The sequence below is a fragment of the Chiroxiphia lanceolata genome, chromosome 3 (genome assembly GCF_009829145.1).
Source record: "Chiroxiphia lanceolata isolate bChiLan1 chromosome 3, bChiLan1.pri, whole genome shotgun sequence".
Lineage (NCBI taxonomy): Eukaryota > Metazoa > Chordata > Aves > Passeriformes > Pipridae > Chiroxiphia > Chiroxiphia lanceolata.
This window is the reverse complement of record NC_045639.1, coordinates 10526765-10541964: the sequence shown is the minus strand read 5'-3', so window position 1 is coordinate 10541964 and position 15200 is coordinate 10526765. Positions and strand designations below refer to the sequence as shown.

The window sequence follows — 15200 nt, the reverse complement described above, 5'->3', positions numbered from 1 at the left end:
CTGTAAATAATGGGCCAATATGAACTACTTGTTCACAGAACATCTTTTTCTTTCAACCACACATGCTTTTCTTGTAATTGTTGGAAATTAAGTGACACAACACTGACTTAGGAAACACATCTACAGCCAGGTCTTTTGATATGTTCACCTGCTGAACAACAACGTTTTGAAGTGTGAATAAAGTGATACCCAAAAGGTCTCTGGTTTCTAGGTTGCCATAGGAATAAGATACAAGGTTCCTCAGCTCACCTCCAGATGCCTTTGACCTTTCTTTCAACTTTTCTGCAGCCATTTCACTGTAGCTGGGAAGTTCTGACATCTTCACTCCAGATCGAGCTTCTGCTATTAGCTGACGAGCTCTCTCTCTCAGCTGCCGACGCCGCTCTTCATCTTGCTGCTAAGATATATTGAACAGTTGCCAACTCAGTAATTGACAGAAATGCAATTTCATTCTCAATCTGATCATCATGATAGGAACTGGTTTACAGCATGGTGCTTGGCCCACATTATAAATAGGACGCTCGATATCAGTTGGGTGTCACACCACAATTTTTAAAGACATCCATGCATCAGATTATTTTTTTAAAGCATTCCCCAAATTATTACTGCATTAGAAACCTAATGATTTGCAATGTAAAGCTTTTATAAATTATGTTCTATAAAAATACCTTGATGAAAATTTGCAGACACTTCAGTCTCAAAGTAATCACACTTAATGAGTGATTTGAGTGAAGTTTTACCATGGCTATAAAATGGTTTTACTAAATTGAATTACTCATTTGAGTAGTATTCTCTCATAGAACTGAAACGAGAAGCCAGATGTTGCTCTTGGTTATCCAAGCACCAAGCTGACTTCAAAGTGTGAAGTGGTATCAAATCTGAGACATGTTTTTTCGACTTCAATGGATACTTTTAAAAAAAATAAATTAACGAAAATTACTGAAAGAACAATAGGTGCTCTCAGAGCAGAAAAGACTTTGAATCATTTAAAACATCCTACTAGTGGGGCTTTGGTCAGCAATTAAAGAGATCATACTGGAACCATGCCATGTCCTACTAAAGCTCATAACTTAGAAGCACAATAATATTTCGAACGCATAAAAAAGGAAAGTTCTGCAGCATCAAATTTTGTAAACGACTAACCCACCGTACTAAAAAGTCTTAATAAAAAAAGGTGTTTAAACATTATATAAGACTCCATGAAACCATAAGGGAAACCATTTCAGTTTTCACCTTGAACACGGGATTTTTTCAAAGTTAGGACTGTTTTTCCTCACCCCTCTATATCAGAAATGGTCATAAGCACAAAAAGTCAGCACCTGGCTTTAAGTCTAACCTGCTAATAATTTTGTAATATTGACATAATGATCTGGACAAATCCCAGGTACAGGCTGCTAACCTGAACTAAGTGAAATATAACAAACTGCCCAATTTTGGAGAGCCATCCTGGCAGTCTTCCCACCAACCCAGAAACTTGATCATCCCACACCTGCAGACGCTGGTGAGAGCTGCTGCTAAGTGCTATTTAGTTTAAGCAATCATTAATAAAACAAGCGCAAAATACTAATTAGGTACATTTTATCTATTTCCATGTAAATTGTTTGTTTGTAGCTATTTACTCAGCATTGTCCTCAGCACAATAGAAAAAATGCAAATGACTGAATCAGAATGCAGCCCTAATGGGACTTTCTGTTTATAACCATTAGCCCAGAGGTGTGCTGTAATTCAATCCTCAAGCAGCAAGATTTAGCCTCATTAACAGCTTGCATGGGCAGGTTACAACTCATAAAACCCTACAGTAAACAAAGTATATGGACACAGCACAATATCTCGCCTCTGAGTGACAGAGTCCTGATTCCCTATCAGATTGCCTGGATTTACTTTTCTCCTAATGTCCTCCCCTGGAAAGACAATTCTGCCTGGGCCCTGCGAGGCAGCAGGATGGCACATGGGCTTTGTTTGCTTTCTCACCCTTTTAACTTCCCAGAAGGCACAGAGCAACAGTTCTATCAAAAATTTATTTGGTAAAGTACACATTAGAAAGACACCTAGAAAGCTTCCCCCTCCTCCTCCTATGCACTATAATAGATCAATTTAATTTAATTTCTAGTCAACCAACTGACACAGCAAATGGTTTTATTTTGACCCACAGTATTCGGTAACATTAATCACATTGAATTTTACATAAAGAAAAGTGCTCAAATCTCTAACATTCCTAACTCCTGGGATATAGGAACTTGTGGGTTTGATTTAAATGACTTTTAAGAAGGAATGTGCAAAATTAAGACTCCTGTATGGTTTAATGTCAACCAATTTAATCTACTTCAGCACATGTAGTTTAAAATAAGGCCAGTTATGTATTTGTGACAAAAATGCCCTAAGCTGAGCAGGCTGATTTCTCCCCTCTCCTTCCCCCCCTCCTCCTGAAAGAGAACTTGTATCCTGAATTATTAGCATAGTCATTAACATCCGGGGATCTCCAAGCAAACACGATTATGGTGGCTTGTGTTTGTGCTGATTAAGCCAATCAGCACCAGCGGATAAGAGAAAAAACTGGCCTAGTTCTTGCTTAAATTCAATTCAGGTATTTGAACCCTCGTTTGCTGAGCTTGGCAGGAGAAACACTGTGGAAGGAGCAATGAAACTGAGAGTAGAAAAAGTAGATAGATTAAGTTTTGAGGTACAGAAAAAATATTAAACAGTATATCAATCTCCAAGAATTTGGAAAGGAAAGCGCTCAGGAGAGGTACGGAGGCATGAATAAAGATATTAAAAAAACCCCAGGCAACACGAAGAGAAGCACTGCACCAAGAAAGGACCAAGCAAACACCCATACAGTGGGTTTTTTTCCTGAACAGTTGAAGAGAAAACTCAGTAAAATCTTTCACTCTCTGACATAGACCTGACATGCCAAAGAGACATTAAAGTTTGCTCTGTTATTTTCCCCCAACTACTTCGTAATGGTTTAAAGATCTGCCACGCAGATGCACAGCAGGAAAACTTCACTACTTAAGGACAAACTCTTCAAGAATAAGTAATGTAATTCCTTGTTTCCCTCCTATAAAAATGTATTGGTATGCAATTTTTATATTTCACAGTTCACTGACATCTCGGCAAGCTTTCTTCCACTGCTTCAATGGTGCTACTTTTAATTTTATCCTCCTTAGTCCTAGTAATTAAAGTGATCAGCAGTGGCATCCCAACGGCTTTGACACAGCTACAACCCCCTAGCTGACTCCGGCTTTTAAGGGAAAGGGAAGAAAAAAAAGGACAGGAGTTTCATTTCACTGGAACAAGAAAATCAAGCTTCTCCAATCCTCAACTTTATCCAATTGTTCTTTCAGCAGCCTTTGGATCTTAAGAAACAAATAAAAATGGCTGCCATTAGGGGGTCCTGTTTGTACTCGCCGCAGACGGCAATGACTGACATTACTTTGGCCAAAAATGATGCCGTGGATTTGGGAAGGTGAATTCGAATGTGAAACACTGGCAGGGCAGTTTCCGAGATCATTACCCGGCCAGCTGAGAGCTGACCAACTCAGTAAAATATTGAGAGTGGTGGACTCTTGCAGAGGAAAAAAACAACCTAAACACCCACTTAAAAACCATCTCCTTAAATGACAAAAATCCTGCAATTTTCTTGCATTTTCAAACAAAAACCCCCCGACAAACAAAAAACCTTTGCCAGGGATTTTTAGTCCTCCTTGGTTGAATTTTGGGAGGATCCAAACTGACTTTACACCAGAAGTCTGATAATGTATGATCCTCTTTCTATAAAAAAAATACAATCTGGTGAACTGCATTTACTTGACGTCTAGAAAGAAAATTCCTTACCGTGTCGATAGACTGGGAGGAAAAAAAAATAAAAAAAGTGGTAAAACAGTTACAAACCACAGCACGAAATCAAACCCAGAACTGTACTATGAGGGGGAGTGATCCCTGTAGCTGTAGCTTTCAAAATGGTTCGTGGTCAGCCCCGAGTGTACAGAACATCTAAGAGAAGAACTTGACTGCCACCTCTTTCATCATTAGACAGGAAGAACGGCTCTGTTATTAGCCATTCAGAAAGAAAAAGACTTCTGTGCTTGTCCAGAGGCAAGGATTACCGAAATGTACCTATTCAGGATTACCAAAATGTACCTATTCAGTTAGCAGAGAAGACAGAATAAAAAAAATAAAAAAAAATAAAATTACACGAGCTCTCTAAAGATTTGAGCAGGCTGGGTTGTACTGTGACCTTCATCGGCTCTTGTTTGAGTAAATAGGATTTGGGATGAAACATTAAAACTGTTTAGCAGATCTTTTCAAACCATTTCAAAACTTTTCTTATGTTGGTTTATAATATAACCAGACATGCTTGTAAATGGCCACACCTGCTCATTCCTCTGGGGATGGCCTGATCTGTGCCTTTGCTAACAAAGAAAGGACGGGAGAAAAAAAAAATCAGCCTTTCTTGTTTGCAAAACAGAGTGGAAGTCAAATCTTTCTCAAGTTTGTCCCATCTGGTCAGATTAAATCTTGATCACCCTGGGGACTCACATTTATGTTTGGTCCTCTAGCACCGTTTTCAGAACAGCTCAAAATACACAGGTAGTGAGCAAAATATGGATTGCTAAACAGGGAACACTCGGCAGAAACAAAGTGGCTTTGGATTTCTGTGGCCGTCAGATCCTAGGAAGTGGTAAGCAAAGACAGACATAACATCTTGGTATTTTCTGCCTTATGCCCTGTGTCTACACCAGCTACCCTACTACCAATAAACTGTATGTAACTTGAAAATATTTTCTCATGGATGCACATCACAAAAAGTATCAAACTGTTTGTTTTAAGTAGCCATTGGCTTACCAGCTATGGCACTGACAGACTGATGAAACCGAATGAAAACAGAAGTAGCCCAAAGTAGTCTAAAACTGGAAGAATCACAAGCAATGCCTTAGCAAAGCTGTCCTTCCTAAGAAAAAAAGGCTCCCAAAATTCACAGTAAAATGGGTTGTGTGGCTGTAAAATGGAAAACATGCCTTTAAACCAGGGAGGTCTTTAAAGAAATAGCCAGCAAATTCTTTTTAAAATTTTTTTTATTTTTAATATAATCTATGTTGTTCTGGAAAACCTACAATTCACTCGGTACAGTATTTCTGGTGTAAAGAATGCTGGCTGTAGAAAAACAATCCACTGATAATTTAATTCCTTGTGTCGTTGTGAAACTGAAAAAACTCTTAGTTTACTGAATGGAAAAAAAATATTTGAAAAAAAGAATGGCTGACTATGTAAGTATCACCTTGTGCTACATCCAAGGCCTCTTGCTGGTTGTCTGGCTGCTCTTTTGTAGGCCAAAAGGAGCTGAACGCTCTCTGGCTCCTTAGATCTGGTCCAACAAATGCACTGCCAGTCATGCACACGGATCCAGCTTAAAAACCCAGTGTGAGCCTAAAAGAAGCTAGTCAAACTGGCACCTACTCATGCAGAAGTAGATAGATTTGTCATGACAGGCTGATTATTCAATGTAAAGAAACAGTTTAGCTTTCTAATCTGGTACAAATACATCTTTCTCAGAGAAAAAGTAAAAGGTCTAACAGTTCAAGTATTTATGAGTAAGAAACCAACAAAAAAAATTGTAACGTCGAAGTGAACCACAGGTATTTCTGCTGGAGCATTCTGCAAAACAGCCCCAAAGTTCTGTTCTGATAAATAAGATTTAACCCATTTAACCATTTGGGAGCTGCACATCTCTGCGGCGACAGAGGCGAGCAGATCTGTTTCACACTGCACTTGGCTCTGCGGCAGGTTTTAAGGACGGGTTGAAATATCCAGTTCCAAGAACACTTTCTGTTTTCCTTCTCTTCCTGCTCACCTGCACTGACACGAAGAGCGAGGTGCTCTCCCAGCCAACACTGTGAGGGCAGCCCTGCCAACCCACAGGGCTCCCAGGAAAGACCATCAAGAAAGTCGACCTAAACCAAAGCAGAGACAAAGTCCTCTGCTAACTTCTTCCCTGGAATTTTCCCTGCTTAGGCAAGTTTGTGGTCTCCCCCATCCGGGAAGCATAATTAAGGCCAACAATCACCTAAGGTGCTGGGAGATCTAGAAGCTTGTTCTGCCTGTCATCATGACTGTCAATGCTATCGGCATTACCCACAAAGAGGGTCTCAATCATGCAGGCTGAGAAATATTCTGAAATAGTGCCATCACCCAGACAGGGCAGAACGTCCGATTCGAGATTAATAGACTAAAGATGGTGTTTTCCGTGCCTTTCCACTGCTGAGTTACAGACAGAAGTTAAGAAAGCTGCTTACTCATTGTCGGAGTCAACATTCGTCGAGCTCCACTTAAGGGATTTTCTCTTGTGTAAACTTGACTTTATAATTTAAAAAAAAAAAAAAGGAGAGAAAAAAAAAGTGGTGTTATGAAACAAAGACTTTTGGCAAGTGTATGGGATGCGTAAGCTGAAGAGCAGCATCTCGCAGACTGCCATCCTGGGAAGCTTCCTCCTCAGGCGGGCAGCCCCGCGCCGAGGGAGGGGGGACTGCCCTCCTGAGGAATGCTCCCGGGTCACTCCCAGCCGAACAAAGCCAGCGGGCTGCAGGGGGCCTCCGAAAGTTGGTTTTCCTCCCTCCTTTCTCTTAATTTTTGGGGGAGGGTAACGAGATCCCTGTCTGCTTCTGTGTGATGAGAATGAAAAGAACAAGTGCTAACCCTACATCTCCCGGACCCTATTTTGCTGGTTGTTTTTTTTTTTTTTTTTGAAAATGTCCTGCAACTGCTGGCAGGTTTTTTTAATGGAAAATACCAATCGCCTAAGATCTATACCTAGCCTTTTGCCAATAATGAGAAAACTTCACCTTCTGTCCCCAGCAATTCTTAGGAAATCTTTTGCTGTTATTCCTACAAATCCAATTACAGATTGTTGAGTAGCTAGTGGAGTAAGCTTATTGAGGAGTGTCACATCACTAAGTCGTGCGTATGTGTTTCAGTTTGTAATGTGGTCTGAGCCGCTGTAGAGGTGTCAACTTAAAATGCAAGTAAGTAGCAGAACAGGGCTAATCCCAGCCACTACTCCCCTGCAGCCAAATTGTAGCGCAATGAATGACAGTGGAAATGCAAAGATGCCACTGTGCTTATCACACACAGCCAGATGGTGGACCTGGATCAATGCACACATGCCACGATCAATGCATTTGATAAAGAATTAAGAAGAAAACTGTACATGTTATCAAAGAACTTGTACATGGCATAATTATGATTCTGCATGTGCTTACTGATGATATTGGAGACTCAGAGGCAGGTGATAATGAAACTGATAGGAAGAAATAGCTTAAAGGCTACAGCATATGGCCTCAGCACTAAGAAATCTTGTCAAATAGTTCAGAAAGCTTTTTTAACTGTTATTACAGGCTGCTCATAGTGCAAGCTGGTGGCAACGTTTTAATTTTTTTTTTTTTTTAAACATGAAATGTCAAAAAGTTACAAAAGCTGTACTTTTCAGAATGGTTCAGAAAATAATTAAGATGTTATTGTGTTTTAAACATGGCAAAAAACGTACAGGTAGAGAGACCATTCACAGTTTCGGAAGGGTTGGGGGAGGTAGTTGGGCATTTAAAAATATATATAATTCTGTGTTTCCTGAATAAATGTATTTAGACTTTAAGGGGGCTTGTGGCGGTTTAAGGAATGTATCTGGGTAGCAATTTGCATCCAGAACACCAGTTTCTACAGATACAGTTTCAATATTATGGACATGTCCATATTATTGAAATGTATCAAAATGTACTCTACACCAAATGTAGAGTATTTCCCTGTTAGCGTTTGTGCTCTGTCAGCTGCATTACAGAGACCTTGGATGTGAAAGAAAGTAATTAAAAATTTGTGGAAAATAAAGTCTAAAGTAATAAAAAAAAATTTATAATGTGTAAAAGGTACCTAAAATACAAATTCTCATGCTCCAGTTGATAGATGAGCTGTCTAATCAACGCCTGGACGTAACTTAAGTGCTCTCATTAGTGTGAAGACCTTCAGGCTAAATAAGACTAAATCCCTTAAAAATTGCTTCTGCAATAGAAAAATCCCCCTTACCATTTTCCTCTGCCTAAATCATATCAATTAAAAAGAGAGAAGGGGAGGGAGGGAGAGAGAGAGGCATTTTCACATGACTTTGTTTTAACTGACACTCAAAAATCTATCTTCTGAAACCAATTTAAAATGTTTCAGCAAAAAAAGTTCATTAGCAATCCAAGAAACAAAAAAATCACACCGAGTTTAGTTTCTCTTTCAGTTTAAACCTGAATCTTTCCTCAGGGCTAAAGCACGTAATGCCCATTGAATCCTTCACTGTAACTTCTTTTTTCAACCCCAAACATTTAATCAACATTGCAGTTTTACGATAAATGATAAAATTTATCAAAATGATCCTCCAGAAGAGTGAAGCGCAAATTTTATTTTCAGTGGGCTGAGGAGGGACACTCTCCCTCCCCCCCCCCGCCAACCCCCGAATTTCAATTTGTCCTGACAAACCATTGGGTATTAAATTCTAAAGGCACGCAGAGTGCATAAAGAACTGATGGCTTGATTAGCTCTTGTGGTGCAATTGAAGGAGCTGTCTCTCTCCCCGCTTCTCCATTTTGAGAAACACTTTGATCTTCGTTCAAGTCAATTCATGAACATCAACTGACAAGACTGCATGAAACACCCCAATGGTTAGGCCCAAACTCGTAGCAAACTATTTGGTTTCATTAAGGCTTTAGGAGAAGTGACCAGTGACAGTCCTTTCATTCAGAAGCCAACAGGCAAGTGACTATTTAAACTTTAATGTGCACAATGTACTGCTGAAGGCCACTACACCTATAGTCAGTCACTCAAGTATGAATGCCTTTACCTACTATTTTGTGACATGTGAACTGCTAAGTGCAGCTGCAGTCTCATTAATGTATTCGCCCAGATTTGTTTGCAGGACTAAATAGACGATTCACAGAATTTCTGGTGGGAGAAACAACTGTATCTTCAAAGGAAGGTAGAACAGCAGGTGCTATGTAAAAGCCAGCGATTAAAAAAAAAAGGCTGTGTTTTTACATGCAGTAATTTACTCGACATTTGCACAAACGTAGCAGAAATATTATCTGTTCCAGCTGAAAATATGAAGGAACTTGCACCACATCACCCGTAAAACACAGAGTATTCGGGCTGGTGTCGAGCTTTGCTACAGTACACTACTTACACATCACTCTTCCCCTTTTTTTGTTGTCCTCTCCAAAGAGTCCCACTTCAAAGAGTTCATTTTTGCACCAGTTCCTGTCAATGCAGGTCAGAAACACTAAAGTGGAAAGTGGCTGCAGTGCCGTGGCACAAAGAGTCTCCGCGGCTGAAATCAAACAAAGCCCAATTAAACTAATCATAACGTCCCAGTGAACACAAGGAAGCTCACCTGGTATTTCTGGACTTCTTGTGTGAATTCCCAACTCTACTCGGTACTTGGTACTATAATTACCCTGACCAAAATACTGTGAAATTACTGCTCTGATCTACTAATGGCTGCAAAAAATCCCGTCGCTGTGGTTCCATGCCAAGGGGCCGTAGCAAGGTGGCGCAATGCTTTCTGACAGAGACGACAACTTCGAAAAACTCAAAAGGGAAAATTAACGGGATGTGGTTTATGTTGCCAAGGACTGTTCATTAATTACCAATTTAATCACTGCTGGAGGCATGACATTACAAAAATCTGGCTGAAAGTTCTAATAGATTATGAAGACCACCTAAGAAGAGTGACCAAGAAATGTACAAAACAATTAATACTGTTTCACTGCTATCAAAGACACTCAGATTATTTTACATCAAGTGAAGCAAAAGAATTAGTAGCTTCACAGTGCCACCACTAGGAACTGTAAATACAATGGCACACAATTAGTAATGCACATGTGACTTTTCGTTCAAGGCATATATCCTTGGGAAAGCCAGAACACGATAAGGAGAACAAAAGAAACATTTTTAAATGAAATGAATAAAGATTTTAACTCTACCCTTGTGCATGCTGAGCAAGAACAGAATAGGCAATGCAAAATACAGCTCTAAGTAATGGCGATATCATCCTGGGATTCACAACAGCGTGTACTGAACATCCACACGGAAAACGTCCACAGCTATTAGCAGCGATAGAAAAAAGAGCATTCCAGAGGAGAGACCCGGGTCTCGCTTTGTGCACAAAGGGATAGCTCCGAAACGGAGATTTATTATTTTTTTTTTGGCTAATATCTATAAATGGATAGAAGGTGATAAAATTTTTGAACTAATTTTGTTCAGATGATCGTAAAATTCTGTTAATAAGTTGACAGTCTATTTTCTGTCAGCGTCCAAGTTAATTGTATGGCTGCACACTGTGCAGCATCTTGAATTTACAGCCACAATAAGTAACTGCACATTTATATATTAGGCCAGATGCTTAAGTGGTGTAAATAGATACAATTTATGGAAATAACAGCAATAAAATTCAGCTGAGAAACTCAAGCATTTGTATCTAAAACTCAAACTGCTAACATTTGTCTTGCATTATCAAAGGTTATGCTTTACTCAGGAAATCCCTCCTGGTATAAAACTGACAGTGCATACTAATTCTTCTTCAAAATTAGTTTACTTGCACTAATTGATTTATTTTCCCAGCTTTGTCAGGGACTTGTCTGCAGCAATATTTTTGTACAGTGAAATATCACAACTTCACAGTAAGAAAGTGTTTAAACAGATCAAATATGAAGTCAAAAGATGTAGAACCTTCTTGGAAACTTAGAGATTATTTTAATTTTTCATGTATTGAGTAACGTTAAATAAAATAACTTTCTTGTTCTTGCCATCAAGGAAATGAGATCAGGCTATCTCAACCTTAGCTTGTCGTAATAAAGAAGTAAATATCAGGTCTGTTGTGGTTTTGAAGTGTTCAGTCAGTAGGTCTAATCTTCATTTAAAGAAAAGTATATTGTTAAAACAGCTATAAAACTTGGAATGCTCATGAAATGTAAATACTCTACAGCATAGTCTTATCAGCTTACACCATATTTAACCACTTTATAGTGACATACAGACAAGACATATAAATGAACAACAGGGAATAAGTTAGCAAAGCTCAGGGATTACCAAAATAATGTTCAATCTTTTTGCCAATTAGATGGTAACTGCTTCTTTGTAATCTCAGGAAGATCTAGTGATCATATCTAAATCTGGTTGCAATTATCATCATGACAGACTAGTCTTTTCTCAATCGATATTTTCCAATTAATATTAAAAGACCAAGGTTGCCATCTGCAAAGTCCTACACCTCAATAAATTAATGTTAGATGTTTAATTAATAAAGATCAGATTTTTAATCTATTTTTTTAAAGAAAAACAAGACACGGATAACTTGGGAGTTTTTCCTTAAATGAATTAACATCATCACCTCAATCACAGATATTTATTTTCCAATTGAGGAGACTACAAAAAAATCCACTCATGAGCTCGATGCCTTTCCTAACACAGCAGAAATAGGGACTCTGATTTCACAGAGAAAAAAAAATTACTTAATGAAGATATTTTGCACTGTTTTTCAAGAACCTGTTAAAATAATTGGTGGAAAGTATACTTGCATTGCTATCTTGACTTTCAGGCATCTTTCAATCAAATTAAAATATTCTATTTTTGTTGTCTACTGTTAATTTGCTTTCTGTACCACTTCTGTTCATACTGGCTAGAGTTTACTTTTTGGTCACCTATTTGAGCCAAGCAGTTTGGAGCTTATTAGTTCAGAGGGGCAGCAGATTATTGCAGGACATGATCAATAAATGAGACCATTTATTAAACCTTTATTTCTGAGCATTTAAAATAATGCTTTGTTTTTATTTTAATGCAGCTGGCATATTCCATATCTGCACAAATGTATGCAACCAAAATTAAAGTAAGAGCATAGAGACTCATATCCTTTCAGATTCTGTCACTTTCTGAAGCCTTTCTAAAGAGAACTTCCATTTCCACTGGTCTAGTGCATGCAAAAAAATGTTATCATTTTGCACTCAAATATTTATGAAAATGAAAAGCAATGGGCACAACCGATTGACACCTGAAGTAGAAAGAACTTATTAAATATGAATTAGATACAGTTGCAACAAGTCCTTTGAGCAAGGGAGTAAAAAAAGCAATATTCTGAGCAACGAGAAACAATCTCATGCCACAGCCCGTTCCTCTGCCCTCTGCACACAGACAGTGTTCGCGTGTTTGGAGGAAACAGCTTTTCAGTGAAGTACTTTGTATGTGCAAATTTTACTGAAAAAGCTGAATAGAGTCCCTGCTGCTCTTCCAACCCTTTGTTTTTTAAATATATATATATATATTGAGGCAGCTATTGCTGTCATTCAACTTGAATAAATATAAAATAATGGTAGCAGCGATAACCAAACCGAAATCTTTCTCTGTACAGAAAGCAGGTTAGCAACAGTTGCATTTAAGCACAACAGCAGCATTAGGATTACTCTGAACCACTCCCCCTTCAGTTTATATTAATCTGGTTTTAAATACTTATTGTCCATATGGAGTCCCTCACAATTTTTAGCCTAGTTATCCTCGGATGCTTCTGTGAAGGAAGAATTACTATTTTCCTATTTCACAAAAGGCAAAAGACAGAGTGATTCCCTCTGGGTATCATACTATTTAACTCTTGCATCCCAGAATCTATGCTATATCCTAAATATGCAAAATTTTTGGTCAAATCCATATAAGTGGCCAAGTCCTGCACCTAAATTCACCAAGGAGGAATCCTTAGCTCATGTAAAACCCAAATAACTTCAGAAATTATCTGTGGCCCCATTAGGGAGAAAAATACATCCTTTGCCAGATGAGCACTATTGTTCATGAACTCCACATGATACTGCATTCCTTGCTAAATCTGTCTACGTTACATAAACAAGTTAAAAGAATTTGACACAGGATTTAGGAGATGCCAGAAATAAAAACAGTGGGCACAATCTTAATTTTCATTCTGCTCTGTATCCTTTAAAACAGAGTCTTTTTGTAGCACCACCTTTTACTTTCACTATCTCCTGGTCTTCAGCCCAGACCTGAGCTCTGCCCAGTGGTGTTCAATACTTGGGTTTATTTTCGCTGTTCACTACGTAGGCCCATCAATATGTGGCATTGTTCTTTACGCCTCAGTATTCGAATCTTGCTCTGAAGACAGAATTATTAATTTCTCCTTTTCATTTCTTTCTACAGTGCCCACCACTATGGTATTTAGGGGCCTCAAAAGCTTTAATCACATTCCCTTCTCACACCATGCCGTGGAAGCCTTATTACCCTGTTCTTCGGATGAGAACTGAGATGGAGAGATCCAGCTGAAAGGATCTATCATTGGGTGCTTGCCCTGGGAAGCCTATTACCTGTTTGGTTTTTTTTGTATACTAAGCTTTATACAGTCCTTTATATGTCTCAAGCACAGCTCTAATTGATTTCCCTGACAGACCTGGATGCTCAATATATCTGCAAATCAAATTTCACCTCAAAGCAATACAGAAAGGAAGGATACACAAATAGTGACCACTTGGAGGAAGTTCGGTTCAAAAGACTTAGCAACTCTGATTAGGAACTCAGATAAAGTCAGCAGCAGTACATTTAATTCTTTCAAGCACCTTAACCATGACCTCATCTTTTTGCTCCTCACAATCCCTGCTTCATTTGTTGCACACCTTCCAATTTCTGCAATCAGAAGTACAGAGGTCCTCTGGACAAACAGTCTTCTACATCACCTCTATTCTCTGAGGTAAATGAGACACAACTGCTTTGGGGAAAACAGTATGTGATCACATAATTAAAGACTACATCATAATGCATATACACAAAGGAGGTTAATTAAAGTTGCCTGTGCATTTCTTAACTCCTAATTCCATTCTCTGTAATCATGCTGACTCCATAACCATAGCCATTTGAGTTTACAGAGTAAATGACAGCTGCAGTAAATTTCCATTCTTTATGTGGACCAGTCACTAAAGGCAAATAAGACCAACATTTTGCCAATGGCCTTTGCAGATATTTGCTGACAGCAGTTATGCTGAGATTCAGGAATTACGGATTCCACTCCAGGTTCCGCAGATGAGGATTCCCTGTTGGAAAGGCCTTTTAGGTCAATGACTTCTGATTATTTCCCACTTGTGGTCCCCTCTAGCCTGCCACTTTGCCAGTTAGGTTGCACAGACCAGCTTCAGCCTCCTCACCTTTCCAACATCACATTCCAACCAAGCTGCCGCTGCTAACAACCATCACTACAGGTTGATATTTTACAGCATCTGCTGGGAGCAGATATGTCCCTTCTAGCCCTGTGATATTCACCATGAGAAAAGGCGAGTTAAATAAAAATGAGTAAGCTAATAAAAAGGCTCTCCTGGTTAAAAGCTAAGTGATTACAGCTGCTAACCAGATTGCAAATGACAGAAGCATGTCGTAAAAGAGTCACCACACACGCACATCAAGAAAGGCTGAGCTGTTTATAAATCTACCATAGAGAAAGGGATCCATGAGGGGATCAGTAACTCTGTTCACAGAGCTCTTAAGCTAATTCTTCCAGTCTCCAAAGGGCTGCATCAATTTTAATGACACAGCTATGATCCTCCCAAACCATGTGCGTGATTTCAAGGAGGCTCTGATCAATGTAGTCTCTTCTTGGACTTCAAATACCTGCCTACATACCTCCACATCCAGTCTGCATGCATACAGCTTGCAGTTTGAAGGCTTCTGAGAAGCACCGAATACGAATATAACGGACATAACAGTGAAAAAAAACTTCTCCCATGCTTTAAGTAGGGAAGAATTGGGGCTAATAAAAATACAAATAGAGGAAGCAGCAGAGAAGGATGGGACTAAATCAAGTGGATGTTGAACAAGATGGAAGACAATGGGGTAGAGAAGAGAAGTAGAAGGCCCATAGGGAAGATGTCTAAGGAAGAAAGGAAAAGAGAAAGAGAAAAGAGTAAAGCAGACAGAGGGTATTAAGAAAGAAAGAAAAATTTTTTAAAGGAGAAGAAAGAAGGGAAAGGGAGCTGATATGCGCCAGAGCAAGACAGCTGAAAGATGATGAAAGATGGTGTGGTGAGGGGAGGAGGAGGAACAAGAAGATACAAACTAAAGAAGGGAAAGAGGATACAGTTGAGAGATGCAATGTAAAACATGATTCAGAGGAAAAAAAGATGAGTTATCAGGTATGA

The 15200-nt window shown here is 39.0% G+C and overlaps 1 protein-coding gene across 1 annotated transcript in view; it reads right to left on the bottom strand.

Moving 5' to 3' along the window:
• EHBP1 (EH domain binding protein 1) overlaps positions 1-15200 on the bottom strand; it is a 213194-nt gene that overhangs the window by 52836 nt on the left and 145158 nt on the right. Inside the window, 1 exon segment of the mRNA XM_032681211.1 lies at positions 250-397. Within this exon segment, the coding sequence (XP_032537102.1) occupies positions 250-397 (148 nt within the window).